At 39.7% G+C, this 24,292-nt stretch overlaps 1 protein-coding gene across 15 annotated transcripts in view; it reads right to left on the reverse strand.

Moving 5' to 3' along the window:
- unc5a (unc-5 netrin receptor A) overlaps window positions 1–24,292 on the reverse strand; it is a 301,205-nt gene that overhangs the window by 215,770 nt on the left and 61,143 nt on the right. For 13 of the 15 annotated variants that reach the window (XR_011344851.1, XR_011344852.1, XM_069898688.1 and 10 more), the window contains exon 1: window positions 9,478–9,705. The exons of the other annotated variants lie outside the window; for them this stretch is intronic. Coding sequence is in view for 11 of the 13 variants with exons in the window: in XM_069898688.1 (XP_069754789.1) it covers window positions 9,478–9,517 (40 nt within the window). In the remaining 2 variants the exon portion in view is untranslated. Of the gene's footprint in view, window positions 1–9,477; window positions 9,706–24,292 lie in introns of those variants that run through there. 15 annotated transcript variants of the gene reach the window in all.

A 24,292-nucleotide genomic window follows, 5' to 3' on the forward strand; every position in this document is an offset into this window, starting at 1 on the left:
TTTAGCCACCTTTGAGGTGGAGGCTCGACATGAAACCATCTATTAATGTGTAGTGGTGGATGGTTGTCTCTAGTCCTCTTGAAGTCTACAATCATATCCTATGTCTTATCCACATTGAAACTCAGGTTGCTAATCTCGCACCACATCACGAGATTTTCCACCTCTTCTCTGTAGTGCGACTCATCACTGTGGCTGACAAGTCCAGCTACTGTTGCATCATCTGCAAACTTGACTCTGTTGAAGCTGGATCTGGCGATGCAGTCGCGTGTCAGAAGCGTGGACAGGAGCGGGCTGAGCACACAGTCCAGAGATGCTCCAGTGCTCAGCATAACGGTGCTCGATGTTCTGCTACCGGCCCGGACAGATTGTGATCTTTCTATCTTTCAACATCAACCTGTGTCTCTCCCCTCTCACTCCATACATCCCCAACCAGGTTCTCCAGCAACTATCCTGTTATTATGGCTGGTATCCTTTGATAGATAGCTTTACTGGTTTTGCTGCAATCTTCCTGCATTGCTTTTGAACTTTATTACATAGTAGAGTTGAAACTGGTCAGACATGTCTGCACATTCTCATTCATATTTAACATTACCTGCTCTTTACTCTAAATCAAATTGCAGTGTTTTGCTAGCATTTTAACTGCAATGCTACTTTTAATGATTAACCTACTAGTATTACTGGATCCATTTGCTCTATTACATATAGTTTCTTATGTTAAAGATAAGCGAGTTTTTTTATTTTTTCCAACCAATGCACATGACTTAACATTCACCTCTGTTGAAGGAACTTTTCTGGGCTATCAATAAAAATTCTCATGTATTCTTAATTTCGTGTTTTAACCAGAATTTGGAATCAACTGCATAATTTACTTGAGGGTCTTGTTCTAAAACCCAAATAATCTCATCTATAAGCCTGTAGATAACTGAAATTGAATAGACTTTAACCATTATGACCTTGGATAAAATTGCAAGTAATTTAAAAATTAATTAAAAACCTAACATGGATTTATAAAAGACAGAGGTTCATTATAAAAACATCATTTTCAATCGATAGTTTTGAAGAAACAGAATATGCTGAAGGAAAACAGTGGACATACATGTGAATTTCCATGACGTTGTACATGTTGGTGTCATATTGGCACAGTATTGAAGAGAATAGTAAGGGGAAAAGGATGAATTGATGTTGAACGTTTATCTAAACTGGCAAAATATATATGCGACATTCCTAAGGGTCAAATTCAGCAGTAGTGTTGACAAAAGAGCAAATTACTCAAAATTTGGAGACAATACGAAAACAGTGATGTGAATAAATGTTGTCTTTTGTCAGTGAGGTGGGCTCTGCGGTCTTCTTCAAAGGAGGTTGCTGCCCGCCGAACTGTGAGATGCCAAGATGCACGGTTGGAGGCAAGATCAGCCCACTGGCGGTGGTCAATGTGGCAGGCACCAAGAGATTTCTTTAGGCAGTCCTTGTAGCTCTTTAATAGCCTTGTGCTAACTGCTATGGTAATTGTGATGCATATTTAAGTATTTATCCAAATGCCTCAAGTGTAAATATTGTATCTGATGCTGCTGCCTCCTGTGACAGGATGTTCCAGATACAAACCACTTTAAAAGGAGATGCTTTAAACTCCTTTTTTTTAAAAAAAAACCTTGAGACTAATGTCCTTTGTTTCATTCCATGAGAAAGAATATTTTGATCATCTACCTTTTTTCTATCTCTCAATCTTTATCTACTTCTGCCTTGGGGAAAATAACCCCAGATTATGTTCTTCACCCCTCTCCCTCAACTCCTTGAAGTTTCCATCCTTGCCTCAGACCCAAGCCATATCAGCTATTCTTCCCTTCTGTGATCGTCCAGATCCTCTGGTTGTTTGCACAACCCCCTCTAAAAATGATTATCTGAGCTTCCTCCTACCGGGCAATGATGGAACAATGGGGGAAGGAGTAATTCTACTGCACACAAGGCCTTGGCCCTACAACTGTCCCTCCGCCCGCCCACCCACCGCAGTGCGGCCTGGCCGCTGTCAGGGGAAGCCAAGGCCGCTTCCCAGCGCCCGGAACTGGAGGCCTCGGGCCTGACCTCGCCGGGACCGTTGCCCACTGCCCCTCCCTGCCGCAGGCCGACCCGCGACTCACGGTGACGGGGCTGCTGATCCGCCGAGATGCCGCCCTGCAGCGAGAGCCGATGCCCGTGCACTGTCGTAGTCCAACCCGATCGCCCGCAAACCCCGCCCTCCCGCACACAGGCCAGAGTAAGGATTATGAACTTTAATCTCAGGATAAAACGATCTTCCAATAGTTTCATGTCACAGTGATCAATATATTCCTGGTTAAAAATGGTCCTGCACCTGGATACAAGCTCATTAGGCATAAAACTTGAAAAGTGTGTAAATCAAAGGATATCTGTACCAATGGAAAAAGGGCATGGCAAATAACCCTGCTAGAATTCATGCCCACAATCAGTCACCCATTTCATTGTTTCAGGAATCATGTTATTCTCCCACATTCTCAATAGCCCTCAGATTTTACTATTCGACAGCACAGTAGCAACATTTGACAAATCCTCTATAGAGAAATATTATTTATTGAATATTTTATTTCTCATTTGTTAATGCTTCTGGAAAGAGTTTATCCAAAACTATTATTAAACATTTATTTTAATAAGAAAAAGTTTAACATTACATATGTTGAAAGAAGAGAAAACATGCAAATGTTGTTGAAAATTTTCAATGAATATTTAGTTCGGCCCTCGACTTAGTCCAAGCTTTTAATTTTGGCCCTCCGTGAATTTGAGTTTGACATCCCTGCTCTAGAGGGTTGTTAACTTGGCCTGCAACATCACAGGCACCAGACGTCATTCCATCAAGGACATCTACATGAGATGGTGTCTTAAAAAAGCAGCTTCTATCCTCAAATACCCCCACTACCCAGGCCACGCCCTCTTCACTCTGCTACCATTGGGAAAAAGGTCAGGAGTCTAAAGATAAGCACTCAGTGGCACAAGCTTCTTCCCAGCTGCCATCAGATACATGAATAATCTTTTTGTGCAGTTCTATTCTTATTTTTTTATTTTTAGTAATAACTTATGTAAGATGGTTATAAAATGTATACTTGCACTATAATTCTGCTGCAAAACACTAAATTTCATGACTTGATGTTGACAATAAATAAATTCTGATTCTGACTCTTGGTACCACGTGAATGTGGTGGTACACCACCAGCCTACTGCAGGGGACAACCTCTGTGCCTGCAGGAGTGTAAGGGGGCAGGATAACACCTGTCAATCAGTCGGCCTGAATGGATCAAACCCCACCCGGTCGGGTGTCAATCACCCTCCGGGATACAAGCCTGCGTCGGCCTCCCAAGGCCTCACTCAGAGTTGCGGCAACCACAGCCAGCCTGGCTCTGTGGAAGTCTTTGTGGATTAAAGCCTGTTGTACAGTCTTTTTCTTTGTGTGTGTCTGATTCTGGCTAACAGCGTACCACCATGATGTTCCTTTTATTGTAATAAAGAAACTTGGGTTCTTTTTAAACAACTATATTTATTAGCTAGAACACTCACAGACAAGACTTTGTGGAGGCATCCATTTTGAATCTACCCAAGATACAACAGCTTATCTCTGACTCCCTCAGTGGTCAGGATTAGTTCTAGCATAAAAAGATTTGGAGATACAAAAACTAAAGGACATAGGTGAAGGGTGAAAGGGGAAAGTTTAAAGTGAACATTAGAAGGAACTTCTTCACAGTTGAATTGGTAAATGCAAGTTCAGTATTGATATTTAAGAAAAATTTGGACATATACATGGATGGGAGGCATATGGAGGAATGTAGTCCAGTTATAGGACAGTGAGCCTGAGCAGAAAGATAGCTTGGCATAGACTAGAAAGACCAAAGAGTTTGTTTCTGTGCTCTGAATAAATAGGCTGAAAGGCCTATTTCCACAGCTGCTATATGCATTCAGCCTGGTAAGGTGCTGGCTGTAAGGTCTCAACCCTCCAGTGAGGGTTTTACAGCTATATAAACAGTTGTAGTATTTTGCGCAGCTGATAAACGTTTGCTCTATACCTTGGAAGTAATTGCACAGTGGCTTATATAACAGGTACTGGCAGTAATTTTGCTGTTCCAGACCCCAACAGAAAAGGTCCTTCAAGCTCATGTACAATTGGCCATGAAAAAAATATACTAATTGTGAGGTAAGTAGTCCATGGCTAGTTGGCTCTGCTCTCCATTTAGCAGATTAAGGTGGGAAGCAGCGATCTTGCATCTTACAAAATATTCTGCAGAATCCAAACAGGAGAAGATGAAGACGACACTCCATATAGTGAAATTAGACATTCTAATTACAGTGTATATGAGACATCTCTATCGCAATCCTTGGATTTTAGAGCCCTGAAGCAGCTTCTGTACTCAGTCTTGCTTTTATCTCTCCTTGCAAAGCCCTCACATCACTGTAAAGGCTAACCCTGATCCAGTCATTCAGCAGATATTTCTCTGCAGCTAAATCTTTTGGACAGCAAGAGGCTCTACTGCTCCTCTGAGAAAAATCTAACGGAAGATAGTTCCCCATATCATAGCCCAGAATTATAATGAACCACATTTTGAAGTGCATGAATCAATAGGAACCCAATAGTTCCAAATAGACACCCAATAGGCACCCAATCGTTCCAAATAGACACCCAAATAGGCACCAAATAGTTCCAAATAGACAAAAGCAAAGAAACCCTTCTTCAAAAATGTGAAATAGGTTAAAAGGGTGAAAATAAAGCACTTAATACAAGGCCATAAATGGGGGCATAAAAGAGATGTTAAACCCACATATTTCAAAAGGTAGTCCACCTCTAAAATGCTTTGTTGTTTTGTATCCCAGGTAATGGAGATGAAAGCAGAAAGGCCATTTGCTTTTGTCAGCAAATGTTGTTACACTGATAGCTGGTCCAGATTATGAATCATTAAAATCAACAACTTTGACAATTTACTACCTTATCATACTTCAGAACAGGATTAGCAGGTACAGTGTGACAGCAAACCACATATTAAGTCAGTCATCCAAAGCTAATTCAGAGAGAGACTTCAAGGAGCCTATTAGCACTTCAAAGGCAAAGAGAAAGTCAATCAGTACAATGGGGCAAGGAAGAAATTCTGGAATACCTTCATCCAAAGTCCTGATTATTCTTTCTTCTTAATCAACCCCTCCCTGCACCCCACCAACTAACCTAGAAGACTTTTCTGACTCAATGCACATTGTTTCTCAGAGCTTGATTTCTACCATCAACTCAGAAGTGATGAAGCCATTAAAAGAAAGGTCTTTGTGCATTTCAATTGTGCAAGGTCGAATCTATCTTCTATGATTCCCTGAACCTCATCACTGGTTGACATTTGTTGCAGGGAGCTGTACAGTAGAACCATAGAACACTACAGCATAGAAAAATGCCCCTTTGGCCCTTCTTGACTTTGCCAATTTTTTTTGCCCATTCCCACTGACCTGCACCCAGTCCACAGCCCTCCATATCAGTCCCATCCATGTACCTGTCCAGATTAATTTTAAATGTTAAAATTGAGCCCGCATACACCAAATCAGCTGGCAGCCACATCCCCACCACTCTCTGTGTGAAGAAGTTCCCTCTCATGTTGCCCCTAAACGATTCCCCTTTCAATCTTAACCCATGTCTTCTAGTTTACATCTCTCCTCCTCTCTGGAAAAAGCCTTTCTACATTTACTCTGTCTATACCCCTCATAATTTTAAATATCTCCATCAAATCTCCCCTCATTCTTCTACACTTCTGGGACTAAAGTCCTAACCTGTTTAACCTTTCCCTGTAACTTAGTTTCTAAAGTCCGGGCAACATCTTGGTAACTCTTCTCTGCACACTATCTTATTGATATATTTCCTATAATTAGGTGACAAAACTGCACACAATACTCCAAATTTAGCCTCACCAAAGTCTTATACAACTTTACCAGGACATCCCACTCCTATACTCAATACTTTGATTTATGAAGGCCAATATGCTGAAAGCTCTCTTTATAACCCTATCCACCTGTGATGCCACTTTTAGGGAATTATGTATTTGTAATCCCAGATTCCTCTGTTCTACCGCATTCCTCAGTGCCCTACCACTAACTATTTATATTCTTTCTTGATTTGTCTTTCCAAAATGCAACACTTCACATTTGTCTGCATTAAATTCCATCTGCCATTTTTCATCCCAATTTTCAGATCCCTCTGCAAAACGTTCTATGCTGTCCACAAGGCCTCCAATCTGGATATAGTTGACAAACAACAATGGTCCCAGCACCGACCCCTGAGGCACACCACTAATCGCAGGCCTCCAGTCTGAGAAGCAATCATCCACCACTACTCGCTGGCTTCTCCCATCCAGCCATTGTCAAAGCTAGTTCACTACTTCACCATGAATACAGAGCATCTGAACCTTCCTGACTAACTTCCCATGTGGGATCTCGTCAAAGGCCTTGCTAAAGTTCATGTAGACAACATTCACAGCCTTTCCTTCATCAATTTTCCTGGTAACTTCCTCAAAAAACTCTAAGATTGGTTAAACATGGCCTACCATGCACAAAGCCATGTTGATTATACATGATCAATTTCTGGCTATCCAAATGATTGTATATCCAATCTCTTGGAACACTTTCCAATAATTTAGCTATTATGACATCAGGCTCATCAGCCTACAATTTCCAGGGCTGCTTTTGGAGTTTTTCTTAAACAACATAAGCTACCCTCAAATCCACCAGCAGCACACCCATGGCTAAGGATATTGTAAATATTTCTGCCAGAGTCCCTGCAATTTCTATACTAGCCTCTCTCAAGGTCTGAGGGAACATCTCAAAAGGCCTTGCAGATTTATCCACCTTTATTTGTTTTAAGATGGCAATCACTTCCTCCTCTTTAATCTGTTTAGGTTCCATTACTTCACTGTTTTCCTTACTTCCCATGAATCTGTGCCTGTTTCCTGAGTGAATACTGATGAAAAAAATATATATTTAAGATCTTCTCCCATCTCTTTCAGCTCCTTACAAAGATGACCACTCTGATCAATTCTGTCCCTTACTATTCTTGTGCTCTTAATAGACCTGTAGAAGCTCTTTAGGATTTTCCTTTGCATTGCCTGCCAAAGCAACCTCATGTCTATTTTTTGCCTTCCAGATTTCTTTGAGGTTTTTCTTGGATTTTTTATTCTCCTCAAGCACTTCATTTGCTCCATGTTACCTATACCTGTTATAAACCTCTCTCTCCTTCCAAATCAAATTCCCAATATCCCTCAAAAACCTATTCCTATTTGCCCTTGGCTTTATCCTGACAGGAACGTCCAAACTCTACTCTCAAAATTTCACCTTTGAAGCTCTTCCACTTATCTTGCACATGGTTGCCTGAAAACAACTTACCCAAATCCATGCATTCTAGATCCTTTCTCATTTCCTCAGAATTAGCCTTTCTCAAATTTAGAATCTCAAACCGGGGCCCAGACCTATCCTTTTCCATAACTGACATGAAACTAATGGCATTATGATCTCTGGACCAAACTGTTCCCCTACACATTCTTTTGTCACCTGTCCTATCTCATTCCCTAATAGGAGATCCAGTATTGCATACTCTCTAGTTGGTACCACTATAGCACCATTGAACATCAAGAAAGCTCATCTCTGTCCAAGGATACAAGGATTTTTACTGTTGTACCTTTGAGAGCATATCTGTGGTATGGCAACTGGAGTGCTTGACGATATTGGACTGTAAAGCACTCCAACAGGTGGTGAAAACTGCCCAACGGATTATCGGCACCCAATTGCCCACCTTTGAGGACATCTATCCGAAGTGCTGCCTGGGCAGAGCAAAAAGCATTATCAAGGATGCATCCCACCCTAACTATGCATTTGTTTCTCTCCTTCCATCCAGTAGATGCTACAGGAGCCTCTGCACCTGAACCAGTAGTCTCAGGAAGAGCTTCTTTCCAACCCTGCTGAATCTTGCATCAAAGCACTGAGCAGTATTACACTCATATTGGACAGTCAGTACTTTTATACTTGTCTGTTTGCTGGAGCGCTTGTTTTTATCCGCAGTTACTTGCAAATAGCACTATTCTTTGTTCTTCTGGTGAGATGCTAATTGCATTTCATTGGCTTTGTATCTGTACTTGGTACAATCACAATAAACTTGAATCTAATCTAAATATTGATGAAGAAAACTTTCCTGAACACATTTGACAAACTCCAAGCAATCCAGCCTTTTTACAGTTTGGGAGTCCCAATCAATATGTGTAAAATTAAAATCTCCTACTATCACAACCTTATGTTTCCTGCAGCTATGTCTCTACAGATTTGCTCCTCTAATTCTTGTTGGCTATTGGTCATACCTTTTTCATTCCTCAGATCCATTCATGTAGCCTCAGTAGACGAGCCTTATGATCTGTCTTGCCTGAGCACAGCAATGCCACTCCTCCCCATTTCCTCCCTCTGTTCTATCATGTCTAAAGCCACAGAAGCCCAGAACCTTGAGCTGCCAGTCCTGCCCCTCCTGTAACAAAGTTTCACTAATGGCCACAATGCCATTAATTCCACATGCCAATCTACACTCCATGCTCAACTGCCTTTTCTATAATATTCTTTGCATTGAAATAGATGCACTTTAGACAATTTCCACCATGTACAACCTATTTACTTCTAATGGTGCATACAATTTTCACAAATTTTCCCTCTTCTACTCCTCTGTCAGCTCTGGTACTCTGGTTACCATCCCCCTGCAAATCTAGTTTAAACTCACTGGAGCAGCACTAGCACACCTTCCAGCTCCAGTCCACTTCTGGTTCAGGGGGAACAGCCCAGTCGGAACAGGCCCCACCATCCTTGGAAGTGAGCTCAATAATCCAGAAACCTGAAGCCCTCCCTCCCACATGTTTAGGTGCATTTTCCTCCTACTTCTAATCTCACTAGCATGTGGCACAGGTAGCAACTCTGAGATCACAACCCTGGAGGTCCTGTCCTTCAACCTAATGCCTAACTCCCTGAAGTCTCCTCGCAAAACCTCCTCACCTTTCCTACCCATGTCATTAGTCCCTACATAGATCATGATATCTGGCTGCTCATCTTCCATCATGAGAATGCCGCGAATGCTGTCTGAGGTATCTCGGACCATGGCACCAAGGAGGAAACTTACCATCCAAGACACTCGATCTCTTCCACAGAACCTCTTATCTGTTCCCCTAACTATGGAATCTCCTATCATTACAGCTCTCATCTTCTCCTCCCTTCCCTTGCTAGCCACAGGACCAGACTCCATGCCAGAGACCTAATTGCCGTGGCTTGTGCCTGGCAGGTCGATCCCCCTAAATTGTATACAGTACTTGTTATTGAGGGGAACGGCCACAGGGACATCCTGCACTCCCTGCCTGTTCCCTTTCCCTCTCCTGTCACCCATCTATCCTCCTCCTGCCTTATGACTATAATTGTGTCCCTGGAACTTACGTCTATTGCCCATTCTGCCAGCAAATGATCCGGAGTTCATCCAACTCTAGCCCCAGGTCCTTAACTCGGCTCGTCAGAAGCAGCAGGCAGATGCATTTCTTGCAGAGGAAGTCGTCAAGGATCCTGCTGGTTTCCCGGACATCCCACATTCTGCAAGAGGAGAATTCCCCTGCCTTGGCTAGCCTTTTGAGGCACTGAACTATTTTTATACCACTGACTGGCTACCAAGTATCACAACTGCACAAAAAAATGTAGATTGTGAGGTAACAGATGCAATGTTTGTGATATCACCAGCATCAATAATGAAACAGCTATAACTCATGCAAAAGCATTGATTTTGTTGAATATTGTGCCTGGTGAACATCACTGCATTTATTGAACATTTGTAATTTATGGCTCTCACGAGCAGTCTCTTCAGCTCAATGCCAAGAAACCAGAGGATTTTTTAAAACTCTCACTGATTGTTCAGGGTATAACTATCTTCAGTCCCAAGCTCAGATTCATTTTCATTCCTGATCATTCATCATATTTCCCTCATTTGTATTCTGCTCCCATATCTCACTGTGAGACTGAAAAACTAATCCTTTTTTTTTAATCAACCAGACATCTCCGATACTCTTCTCGTTATTCTCTTTGCTTCTATTATTCAGACATGACATCATTGAGAATTCTGCATTTCTATTCCTATTAATTCTGTGCTATTAAGTTATATTCTCTTGCTGTGCATAACAGAGGATCCACTAAGTTTCTTATCTACACACAAGTACCTAAGTACCTCTCTGGCTTCAATGCTCCCAGGCTTGAGGATCTCCATATTGGTTATGTTAATACTTTTTGTGGCCTGCATCACCATTCGTAGCATTTTTGAAAATAGCAGTAGATGAACAAATATTTTCCTTCAATCTTCTTCTTTTACTCTACTTTCTTCCAGCACCTCCTCTAAATCCAATTCAATGTCCAAATCCTTTTATACACGTCTTTGATACATCCCTCTACATTAGAATATGAGGATTAAAATAATGCATTGCATGACTCGAAGAGAATATAAATTGTTATATCAGAAGTCAAGCTGATTTAACAAAGAACACTACACATTTTTCAACAGTTTCCATGACAATGTGTTTTGTGTTCTGCAACTATTTTACATTCCTGCACAGCATTTGGAAATACAAGTCAAAAATATTTTTAGACGATTGATTCTCAAATTCAAATGCAATATATTGAACTGCATGTGCTGTAGATATATTTACGCAAGCAAATATCTTTTCAGAATTTTGTCTTTAAAGATATGAAATGTTAGGGATTATTCTGGAGTTATTGAGTTTTGTGGTTAACAATCAGCACACACAAGAACCAGCTTTCCACAAGAACCTGTATGCATTACTGCAAAGTCACTTTTTTGGCACAAAGATAATGCTGAACATTTATTATTAATCTATCTTTTGAATTTGTCTCTTTTTAAGTTCAATTATGCACATTACTTTTTTTTATATCTAAAGTACTTGTCCAGATGTACACTGTAGCAATACTTTGATAGACTATAAAATGTACATGACAATAAAAACAGTATCCTTATCACCTGTGCTAACCTAAATTGCAAGCATGAATCAGGGTTGAAATTAAAAGGGCAGCTTTATAAACTGTGCTGTCTGTGGAGTGCAGTGTTCATGAGATGTGGTTTACAAACCTACCCGACCACAAAGCGTTCACATCTGCATCAATCAAACGTTAGTTAGCTGAGGTGTACGAGTGAGCGTACATCAAACCAGACTTCAGACATATCCAGCCAAGAGATCTTGCCCATTGTAACTGAGATCAAGTAAGGTTCCAGTTGAGGGTTAATTTTGTTATATAGCACATCATATTTATTTGGTCTATATTTGGGATATTTTTGTACCCAGAGAGAGCAAACCCTCACAATGCTAATCTTCAGCACCTGGGTTCCTGGTCATCAGAAACTTTCATGTGAATTACTTTGTACCAGCAAAAGGTATTTGAAGAGTAACAGGGGTCTTGTCAGTTCCCTGTGCTCCCATTTGTTGGCATTAAAATTTATAAGTAGACAATATCATTATCTTTGTACTTAGAAGAGCTCAATGTACTTTAAATTGTTCTGTTGAGAGAGTCTACTAGTCTCATATCTCCTCACACATCAGAAAGGCACAAAGGCGACTGCATTTCCTGATAAAACTGAGGTGGCAAGGTTACCGCCATCATGTCAACTTTCTGCAGAAGTTCTATTGAAACATCATGGCTGGCTGCATAGTGTGGTATGGATCCTGTAGAGCACTGGATTGGAGGTCAACTATAGGACCCTAAAAGTAGAAGACAGAATCACTGGTTCTCCCTCCCCCTATCGATATGATCTACTGGGAAGAGAGCTTGCAAAATTGGTAAGGACCTCTACTACCCTGCACACAGCATCTTCCAGCTACTCTCATAGAGAAAGAAATACAGGAGTATCAGAGCCAGAACCACCAGGCTGAGAAACAGTTTCTTCCCACAGGCAGCAAGATGTCTGAATGACTGATGAACTGCTCATACTTTACTATTTATTTAACAATATTGACTTATTTTTATATACTTAATTGAAATATGTACACTATGTCCATATACGTGTGTGTACATTGAGGATCAAAGAATGCTATTTCGTCCAGTTGTACTTATACCATTGAAAGATAATAATAAACTTGAACTAGTCATGATGAACAGATTCTTTGAATCTACCAGCTTCATTGTCTCCTGAAGAAACAGATAAATTCATTAAACTTAATATCTGAATATTGATTGCATATTCTGGTGGGTGATGTTTTTGACTAATTGGCTTCTGACAAATTCTGTGTAAAAATTCAGAAGTTGAAGTTACAGCATGAAAATTACAAAATGTAGAATATTGGTAATCAATCTATTGATTAAACATTTTATGAATCATTCAGATGAGTTGCAGCTCTGAACTTCTGCCTTCCTAAGTAAACTATTGCAAATAGATATGATCAGTAAACATTTCATTGTAAAATAAATCCTTTTGTTTTAAATACATTCCAAAGATGTATGGGGATAGTGGGTTAATTGGTCATTATGGGCGTATTTGGGCTGCAAGGGCTCATGGGCTGGGTGTTACCATACTGCACCACTAAACAAAACTAAAACATCCATTCGTTAGACTAGATTGCACTGATCTGCCACCAGCCAAAGAGTTTCCAATTCCAGGCCACAAAACTTCCAAGATTCTCTTGACGTTGCGTCTCTGTGAAGGGTGACAGAAACAACAGGTCACAAGCAAAAGTCCTCACCCAAACACAGACTGGCTTGGTAGCTGTGAGACAGCTCGTGTTGCAAAGGCTTTTCAGTTTTAAAATGTTCCTAATCACTAGTTGGGAAATAACATTTAGTAAAATATTAAAAATTACTTAAAAATATTAAACATGGAATTGCTAATATGAATGCACTTCCTGAGAAGATTGAAGTGGGCAAGGTTTCTGTTGACCACTCTTCTGTCAACTTTCCACAGGAGCTCTGTCGAGAGCATCTTGCCCAGCTTCATCAGAGTGGTATGGTTGTTGTACAGCAGTGGTTCTCAAGCTTTTTCTTTCCACTCACATACCACTTTAAGTATTCCCTATCCCATAGGTGCTCTGTAAAGGATTGCTTAAGGTGGTATGTGAGTGGGAAGGTTGAGAATTACTGCTCTAGACCCAATAGGTACTGAAATATTGTGCTTGAGAGAAATTGTCACTGGCCCATTTCCTTTGGAGTTCTGAAACCTTTCCATATAACGAGTCAATGAGGTATGATTAAAACAGTGGTTTTCAACCTTTCTCTTTCCACCCACATACCACCTTAAGCAATCCTTTACAGAGCACCAATGGCAGAGGGAATACTTAAAGTGGTACGCGAGTGGAAAGGAAAAAGGTTGAGAACCACTGCTGTAGAGGACTGAATCAGAGGTCAATCCACAGTGGCAGAGAGGATCTCTGGAGTCTCCCTCCCCTTCATCAATGTGATCTACCAAAATTGTTAATTGAAGGGGACTCTCAAAATCTTCAAGGACCACTACCACTCTGCATACAGCATCTTTCAACTACTCCCATGGGAAAAGAGATTCAGGAGTATCAGATGGGACCCCCAGGCTGAGAAAACAACTTCTTCCCACAGGTAATGAGACTGCTGAATGACTGAAATGAACTGCTCATACAAACCCTTCAAGATGCAACAATTCATTAAGCATTATATTAAATGTGTGTGTGTGTGTGTGTGTGTCTGTGTGTGTGTGTGTGTATATATATAGTGGGTGTGTGTGTGAATGTATATATAGTGGGTGTGTGTGTGAATGTATATATAGTGGGTGTGTGTGTGAATGTATATATAGTGGGTGTGTGTGTGTATATATATATATATATGTGTGTGTGTGTGTGGGGATGGGTGGGGGTGGGTGTGGATCAGTGTTTGCATGGTTTTGCACTGACGACCAGAGAACACTGTTTATCGGGTTGTACTTGTACAATCGGATGATAATAAACTTGAAAAATTTAATAAAATTAAGCACTGATAATTCAAATGGAGAAGACCTGGTAAGATTTGCCAACAATGGACTTCAGATAAGGTGAAGGAAAGCCCCTCAGCTTAAGCTAGCACATTCCCCAGATCCCACAATATCATGACTGACAGAAACTTGGCATGTACCTGTAATTGGTGTCATAATGTAGGATGCCCAGAGATGCACCAGCAAATAACCTGGGTATATTTCCTTTAAGCCTGAACTATGTAATTGGAGAACATTGACCTGAATATCACTGGCATTTTTGTTGATTTCTTGATGTTCCCGGAATTGGTCTGAACATTTAGATTTTCATAGATTAGTTCATCAAGAATCTCGCTGTTCTGCAAAATGCTTATACACGTTTTATTATTACATTTGATTGGAAGACCCAAATATGGCTAGTTTGGCACCAAAAACATTTTTCCAAGATTTAAAAAAAAAGCATAAAAATTTACACAGCATCTGAAAAATGTTTAAAAAAGCAGGGAAAACTGGAGGTAGAAAGTGGTACAAACACTCAGGTTTGGCTGTATTGTGAGAAGAGAAGCAGTTAATATTTCAGATCAAAGACTCTTCATCAGATGTTCAATTGGAAATATTAATTCAATTTCATTTCCCACAAATGCAGCATGACGATGCTGAAAATATCAGCATATTCTGGTTTTATTTCAGTTTTCCCACATTTGCAGTTTACTTTGATTTTTAAAATATGAAGTTGTAGCGGCCCATGCCTCAGGCCAACACAGGAATGGCCATCGAATGTGACGACCGGCAAAGCATCATGCAGGCTGAAACGGTTGTTTCCTGCCAATCACAGCCAGTGGATCACAGGGGGCCCAATCGGGGCCTGGGCATCCGAGGAAACCAATCAGCAACTGGCCTGCTCAAGTCATGCTTCGGTGGTGATGCAGCTGAGCTGACTCTAAAAGGCAGAGCTGCCACTGAATAAACTCAGTGTCAAATACACTCTACTGGTGTGTCTATCTTCTCCTGTGGATTTGAGCTACAGCTTTAGGGCTATAACCTAGCTGTAGCAACCAAAGTGCTCCCCCTCTATGTTTAACAGTCAGCTGTTAAAGACAGAAATTATATTGGACAGAACATTAGATTTCAATTCCTTGAGAATTCCCAGTCCCTCACCTGTTTAAATTTAAAAATTGTTATTTTCCAAAATGTATGAAGACAGTGTGCAGAACAATAAAAGTTTAAATAGATAGAGCATTGGCTGGTCGGCAGGAAACAGAGAGTAGGAATAAAGCGATCCTATTCTGGTTGGCTATCGGTTACCAGTGGTGTTCCATAGGGGTCAGTGTTGGGGCCACTTCTTTTTTACATTGTATACAAATTATTTGGGATTATAGCTTTGCATCTAAATTTGCAGATGATATCAAAATAGGTGGTAGGAGATGCGGTGGTGAGGATACTGAAAAGTTGCAGACAGACTTGGATAACTTAGGAGAATGGGCAAAAAGGTGACATATCAAATACAGTGTATGGGTATGTATTTTGGTTGAAGAAAGAGATGGGCTGTCTATTATTTAGATAGGGAGAAAATTCAAAATTCCGAGCTGGGAAGAACTTGGGAATCCTCGTGCTTGGGAATCCTAAAGGTTGACTTCCAGGTGAAGAAGGTGATTGCAATGTTGGCATTCATTTCTAAAGTGATAGCATTTGAGAGAAGGAATTCAGTGTTGAGACTCTATAAAACACTGATGAGACCTCACGGAGTACTGTGTATAGTTTTGGGCATGGCGTTTGTGAAAGAATATGTTGGCATTGGAGAGGTTCAATGAAGTTTTAACTTCAGGAACGAAAGGGTTAGTATAATGAGGAACAATTGTCAACTCTTGGACTGTACTCATTGGAGAATAGAATGTGGAAAGGCTTGGACAGAGTAGATGTGGCAAGGATATTTTCCATGGTCGGGGTGGTGGTAGGGGAGGAAAGTTCTAGGATAAGAGGGCATAATTTCCAGATAAAAAGAGTGTCAAATTGAAACAGAGATACAGAAAAAAGTTCTTTAGTCAGAGGGTTGTGAGTCTGTGTTGAACTTGTTGCCACAAACGGCTGTGGAAGTGAGATTGTTGGGTATAGTTAAGGCAGAAAGCAACAGGTATTTGATTAGTCAGGGTATCAAGGGTGCTGGGGAGTAAGGCTGAGTGGGTGGATGGATCAGCTCATGATTAGAATTGTGGAGCAGACTCAATGGGCCAATGTCTGCTCCTATATCATGTGATTTTTGACATGCATAATTATATATAGCTATGCCAGAGAAGCTTTCTATTTCTAGTATTATGTGATTAAATGACATTAGATCGTGTACTGCACGAGACCCCAGCATATGCAGACCTTTTTGTTTACCATCATTTGGAATGGTCCTTGTTTGTTGAGAAATCACAGTATATTATGAACATAAATAACTTGCTAAGAAAAAAACTAATCACTGACTGACATTTCCCAGAAGGGTTCAGTTTAAAGAACTAGGCCCTCAATTGCCTTAAATTTCTTAGCAATTTGTAAAATAGCCAAAAAAGGATCAGGTCAATAGTCATGTGATTCCTACTGTTAGTGTAACTGGTACATTTTCCTGGAAGAAAAAAGGTTTCCTACCACTCCCAGCAATGAAGCTCCAGAGCAAGATTCCAAAGAAATAATACTGCTCCGATCAACACAAAGTATCTTCAACGTGGTTAGCGTAGCAGTTAGCGCAATGCTATTACAGCACCAATGACCTGGATTCAAAGCCTGTTCTGTCTGTAACAAGTCTGTATAATCTTCCCCATTTGCTGTGGTTTCCTCCCACCCTTCAAACCCACATGGGGTTTGAAGGTCAATTGGTGTATTTGGGCACCACAAGTTCCTGGGCCCGTTACTGTGCTGCATGTTTAAATTTTTTCAAACATCTTCTTGTGAAATACACAAATACATGGGGAAAATTTGTTTTGTTTGCTTAATTTCCCTACTTGCAATTCATTCCTGACCAAATTTCTCTGCCATTTCCAATCACACAGTAATCAGCTGGTTTCCATTTGTGAGCATCACTTAGAATTTATTTATGTTTCACAGGTGCAAAATAAAATACATCATACTTATCTCTAGTTGTCTTGAAATGAAAACCCGTTGACAGTAGCACCAAATTAAATTGGTTAATTGCATCTGGGGTATTAAGTCAACTTGCAAATAATGTAAAATGCCTTTTTATTCCTGCAAATGGTGTATTTTGAATAGCAATTGTAAAAAAAAAATACTGGTATAAATTATGCTGTCCTTCCTTTGCAAGGCCAAGTAGATATACTTCAGAATATCAATGTAGTTACAGAACTAGATCAATTTATTTAAAATAAAAATTTATTTTAAAATAAAATCTGGTACTGAAAAAAAAATACAAATGACTGCCCTCAACCTTCCAGCTTTTCTGCGGGATATGTGAGTGACATCATACCATGTTTCTCTATTTAAGTCAGTGGTTTTCAAACTCCCCTCTTAAACTCGCATTCCACCTTAAGCAATCCCTATGCCACAAGTGCTCTGTGATTAGTAAGGGATTGTTTAAGATGGTATGTGAGTGAGAAGGGAAGGTTGAAAACCACTGCTCTCAACCCAATTGTTACTGAAATATTTGGCTTGAGAAGAATTGTCATTGGCCCATTTCCTTTGGAGTTATGAAACCGTGCACTTAACAAGTCTATTTGGTATGATTAAAGTAGTGCTTTTCAACCTTTTTCCACTCACATACCACCTTAAGCAATCCCTTACTAATCACAGAGCACTTATGGCATAGATATTGCTTAAAATAGAATGCCAATTTAGGGGCCAGTTTGAAAACCATTGATTTAAGTTTATGACATAATTCTGCTTTGTGATTTGTAATGTGCACTGCTGCATTGACCCCATGGAACAACATAAAATGATCAAGCAATGTAATAAACTATTGCAGCCAAATTAATCATTCTAGTCCATTTCTATTAAATTAGCACTCCTAAATATAGCCTTGGGTGAAAACAATTAATCATCTTAATTTCTAGGATGGCATTTCTTAGCTTTCAGCTATCGACAATTTATTAGATACTTTGTACAAATGGTGTCAATAAAGCATTAAACTGTTGACTGTAGCTTACTTGCATTATATACTCAGTTTGATTTTTATTCATCTTTTAAGTAAAAATAAGTCATTCCTCCACCACTGTGAATGAAATTGGATGTGAATCTTACAGCAGCGATATTCTGCCAATTTTGGTGTTGCAAGCCACACTGAATTTTGTAACAGGAGAACAATGCTGGAAATATCCAACACATTGGGTAGTACTTCTGAAGGAATAAACCGAGTTAATCTGTCAGATCAACTTTTATTTAAATTGAAATGTCAATCTTCTTTCTCTCCACAGATACAGTATGACATGCTGAATATTGCCAGCACCTGCATTATTTTTCTTATTGTGATGCGCGTTGAAAGAACCAAAGACTTGTCGATCCAAACCAAGGCTTTTATTAACTAAGAGACTGGAGCATATCACAAGTAGGTCGACCAGTCCAGAATGACCTGGTCTGGCTAGGAGCAATCATTAAGACCTGCCAGTAGGTGTGGCTACACTCTCAGCCAATCACAGTCATCCTACACTACCATCTGTACATAGACACATTGGTGATAGAATCCGTACTATCTCACTTATCAATCAATATCAGTGGAGTTTCATGCAATGGATTCACTCAACTGTTAATTTTCAAAACTCAGCAGCAGAAGCTTTATTTTCCGCCAGTATTAACCATTTGTAAGTACCCAGTTTATTTGGTGGACATACTGGACAATATCAAAATGCTTCACCAGTCTACACCATAGACAAGAGTTAGATATTTGTCTTTGATATTTGGAGCCATGGTACTCAAGCTCTGCATATTCAGATCCAGCTAGGTCAGTATTTATAAAATTGAAAGACATGCTTAACTTGCAAGAAACCTGTGTTAGACTGCTGCAATCAAAAGTGGAAATGAAGTTTTAAAATGTAAATTGAGATTTATAAGGTAACAGAACCGAAACAATATCTAGGGCAGACAGACTGAACAGATGGGAGGACTTTTTCTAGAAAATGGAAGACGTGGTAGGGAGGAGATCTGATAAAGATTGGTGCAGAAGAGGAATGGATTGGGTAAATGCAGAAAATGTATCCCCAATTATTGGTCACTAAAATTGGAAGTGTGAAAATGAAAGATAAAAGTCCAAAATTGTATTTGGAAGTACTTCTTAGCCAAGAGAAACTTAAATGTTGAATTCACAGCTGTCTGGAGCAACTGGGTAGAAGCAGTCAGATTAAAATCTGGTTCAAGCAGAGGGACAATAAAATGACCATCCTCAAAGTGTTCGGAGAAGAAGAATGGAATGGGAGTGTAGACAGAGAATTAGGTAAAGTATTTTTTAGATGAACTATCCTTTCCAGATGCATACTGGGCAGAAACAGGAACTGTGCTACTCAAGACCACAAGTGTAAAGAGTTGTAAATACATTCAGGCTATCAAACAAACTGACCTTCCCTCCAACAATTGCACCCATAACTCTTGGGAATCCTGCTAATTGTGTGTGGAGGAAACATGGTCACCCTGCCTGTCTGGAAGGTATGTATTGCGGGTGGTCGCATATCCTCCCTGTCCGGAACTTATTTGGAAGTCACATCACCAGTCAATCAAGGTTGGATTCTGGCCACCCATGAGTGCACACCCTGCTGTTGGCTAATTTAAATCACCTCGGGACATTATTGACTAGAAGCAAAGATTAGCACAGTACATAACACCAATGCACAGCATATTCTTTCTCTGCCTCATGGCCCAAGCCCCATACATTGTTTCTTGCCAGGTTGCTACTGTGGACATGGCTGGAAGTGTCGTGGGTAAGGTGTGCACTACACTGAAGTGGAGCTGTTGTATTGTGATAGATCAAGACTTGCAGAGAGCTGCACCCATTAGTAAGGGAACTGGGTGTGCAAAAGTGTCCCTGTTTGTAGTACATATACTCAAGGGTATGAGCATGTCGAGTATAGGTTCTCTATTGTCGGAGTCCAACCTAGGTCTGAGGTGAATATCTACATCATTGCTTAAGTGAAATAATAATTGTTCCATTTAACATTCTCCCCTGTGTTAAATATAGTTATGTGTGACATTTGTGTCCAGACTCATCTCTGATATTCTTCCCAACACAACACAAACATAAAAGGATACATCCCAATCATACTCTCTCTTCTCCCCTTCTGTTGAGTAGAAGATACAGATGTTGAAAACAGACTTCTAAATTCAAGGGCAGTTTCTTTCCTGCTGTTAAATGCATCTCTCTGGTCAAAGATGATGCACCTGTACTGATTTTAACTGTATTTTTTCCTATACCCTCCACTATGTTTTTGTACATTTCCTTGCACTGTTCAGCTTCTTGTGCAAATAAATAGTGTAGGGAGTAGTGTTACAATAATCTAGTGCAAATAACAACAAGTTGACTTCCCTAGATAGCATGTCAAACAAAGCTTTTTACTAGATCTTAATATGTGATAGATAATTCCATATACAGCTGATCAATTTCTGTGCTATATGCTTGACATTTTCTTAAGTACCACCTCACACTATGCAATTGAAGTTTCTCCAATTGCTGCTGACGGTTGAAATAACCAAGAGATCGAATGAGAAACTGCAGATCTAACTGTCTGTTTTAAACTTTTGATAAACATTTAACATCTTATTAATGAATAGATAATCGAAATCTGCTGGAAAGCATTGAAAATTTGAACAAGATGTCATGAAACATTATTTTCAGTTACAAACTAGATTCTTTATTTCTGACTGTGATTTTAATAAAGTTTCAGGTCGTAATATAACAGAGTTCAAGGGGTAAATCTGGCCTATCCAACAAGGTGAATACTCAAGCTTAAAGCACATTGTTACTTTGATTCATAGCCGAATTTTCGAGTAAAGCTCCTGAATGTGGAAGCCGCCCACCTTGTCAAAAATGAGTAACTAAAGATATTCATGGCCATGAAATATTGTCTTGAGACCCATCAAGATTTAGATTTGAATATAGAACTCATTATAAGGAATGGGTGTTGTCTCATCTAGTCTTTTGTCTTACCATAGATAAAGTATTGCAGACAAATGCTATCGTTCACACCTGCTTTTCATTCCAGGTGGAATTTATTAACAATGTAAAATGATCGGGAATCTGGTGGAAAAATCTCTGCTTCAGGTTATAATTGAGTGCTCTGGGATTTTGCTTCATGAACTGATTACAGCCAGCGACTATGTTTTTTTTCAAAAACAAAAGCACTTTTTGGAAATGCCAAGCCCTCAAAAACTGATGCATGCACTTACTTCAAAATGAAAAAAATGTTTTTTGCTCAATGGACAGATGACAGAATGTAACCCTTTTGTACATTTTAAGTTTTTTGCTTCTTGCAAAGGAAATGGCTATAAATATCACCGACACCGAGTCATATGATCAATCTGAATGCAAGCCTGCTTTTGTGCTGAGCTGCTCGAGCTGTCTGAATAATGTACTTGGCCAGCTGTACCTTACCAATGACAGTCCCACGGCTCCAGCAGTGCATTATATATTGTGCTTGATATGGTGTTTGATCATCCACGTCCAAACATATTCACAGAACCTTCAACCAACCTTTTCAATTGCACTCTTCTTCAACATTTTTTTAAGAATCCATTAATGAACATAGATTTTAAAAGTCTATTGCAATTATCCTGAACTAAGTATTGAAAATAACTCTATACTCAAAAAATAAATTTTTCTAACTCTATCCGCAGAAGTTACATTGGATAATGTGCTATGTAGGCAACCCTATTCAGGATTTTGTAACTTTATATCAATCTCATTGATCAGGGAGTACACTCTATGGTGAACCATGTTGTTCCAAGCACACTCCAGGTGCCTCCAGGAAAATATAGTCCATTTAACCTCCTGCATGTTCCAAAAGGGACACGACATGGATCTAAAAATCTTGCTGGCATACAATGACTCCACTCAAAATTCTCCTGTGAAATTTTCAGAATGCCATAGACAATCTGGCAACATAACTTTCTGGCAATTCACTCCAGAAAACTGATTTTCAATTATGTGATGATGAATCACTTGTATAATGCAATGGAATTTTGAGGCAAATAATCTTGGCTGACACTTTTTGAGAACTGGAGATTTTATTGCAAACATCAGTTCGGGATCTTTTCTATTAATGATACTATTTGATAGTTTAAATTTTAATTTAAATAGAATTAAAAAAAAATTAAACATACAGCATGGTAACAGGGCATTTCGGCCCACGAATCTGTGCTGCCAAATTTACACCCCATTAACATACACCCCCTCTCCCCCGCCCAGTTCATTTTGAACTGCATTCACAAAGAAATTTGCTGAATATTGAACTTAAAAGTGAAATGATGTGTTTGAAAGTATGGTCTGAAGGAACTTTGAATAATTTTTAACAGTGAATTGATAAAATATCTTAAAGTCTAAGACCTTTTTCCTCTGGGGATATCTTAATGATATTGTTGGATAAAATTAATCAGCACCTTGGTGAAACCACACCTGAAAAGGATCCATAAGATATTCTTAAGGTTAATACTAGGATTAGAGGGCTTGGGATACAAGGAAAGGTTGTGACTTTTATCTTGGAGGCTGAAGTGTGACCTTCTAGAGGTTTATCAAATCATAATGGCATGTTTCTGCACTGGATAACTGGTTCCAAGCGTATTGCAGCTAATTTTGGCATAATGGCATGTTTCTGCGCTGGATAACTGGTTCCAAGCACATTGCAGCTAATTTTGGCATAATGGCATATTTCTGTGCTGGATAACCGGTTCCAAGCGTTATGCAGCTAATTTTAAAGAAAATATTTGCAAATCTTTATTCCCGATTTAACCTGCCTAAAATGATTAAACATTTTTACATTGTAGTTTTATGTAGTGTTAAGCCATTATGTATATAACTTTGGTCATTTTTCATTACACTGAATTATTTATCCCTGAAAGCAATTAAAACTTTTGGGCCACTGGAGTTGATTTTAAACTTTGAGAGGTATTCTGATCATCTAACTTACTCTTGGCCATTTTCTCATAGAAAAGTTAGTCTCTTCCAGAAAAAAGAATTCCCAAGCTATATTATTTCAGATATCTTTCTCAGTACAAACAATGTAGTCCTAGCAGAGATAGGAAATGAAGGTACTAAGCAGGGTTACATAAATGACCCTTAGTTCCCTATTTGGAGCAGGGACAGGCATAAATGACAGCCATTTCTTTCAAAGCCATCAACAGATATGCTGTGTTAGCAAAATTCTTATAAAAGGTGGTAACATCAGAGAATGACTTCAACAAGATATGCACACCTTCAAAACAACAAAGGAGAAGTGGATGAAGAAACCTTGCTCACCTTGCTCTCGAAATCAATGTTTTTTTCAAAGACGTACAGCATGGTAACAGACCATTCCAGCCCACAAGTCCATGCCACCCAATTTACACCCCATTAACCTACACCCCAGTATGTTTTGAATTGTGGGAGGAAACTGGAGCCCCCGGGGAAAACCCATACAGACACAGGGAGAACATGCAAACTCCTTAAAGACAGCATGGGATTTAAATCCTGGTCTTGATCATTTGCACCGTAAAGGTGTTGCGCCAACCGCTTTGCCAAATATGCTGCAGGCATGATTTCTTGCCCAGGTTACAAGAATTATTTGGATACAACTGATAGAGAAAGTCTTTCATTTTTGCCTATGGCATTTTTTTCCCCCAGTTACCATGATTACATTCAGAATGTGCAGTTTATATTTCAATTACAGAGCAGATATTTATCATTTTGATGGTATAGAGGTGTCATATTACAGGAAACTAGTTTGACAGAGTGATCCAAATTAGAAAAGTGATATTTGTTCATATGTCTAGGCCAAAATAATAATTTCCTCCAGGGACATATGCTCCAATTCTGAGTCAGGAAATGCATGAGCAAAGCCACAACAATGCTTCAAAATGACACCCTAGGTCACTTTAACTCTTGCGTCTCATTTTAGCATCAGCGAGGGGCTGTCACACAAATTTCCAGTACAACTTTCAAGACCTTAAAGCACCAATTCCCATTACCACCAATTGGAGTCCTGACAAGAAACATAAACAATTCCACCACCACCCCCCCCCCCCTCACATGCCACACTCACACACACACACACACCTGCTTGCCCTTCTGAGTTCCTCCAGCAGTTTGTTTTTTTTGCTCCAGGTTCAAGTATCTGCAGTCTCCTGTGT

This window comes from Narcine bancroftii, chromosome 9 (genome assembly GCF_036971445.1).
Source record: "Narcine bancroftii isolate sNarBan1 chromosome 9, sNarBan1.hap1, whole genome shotgun sequence".
Classification (NCBI taxonomy): domain Eukaryota; kingdom Metazoa; phylum Chordata; class Chondrichthyes; order Torpediniformes; family Narcinidae; genus Narcine; species Narcine bancroftii.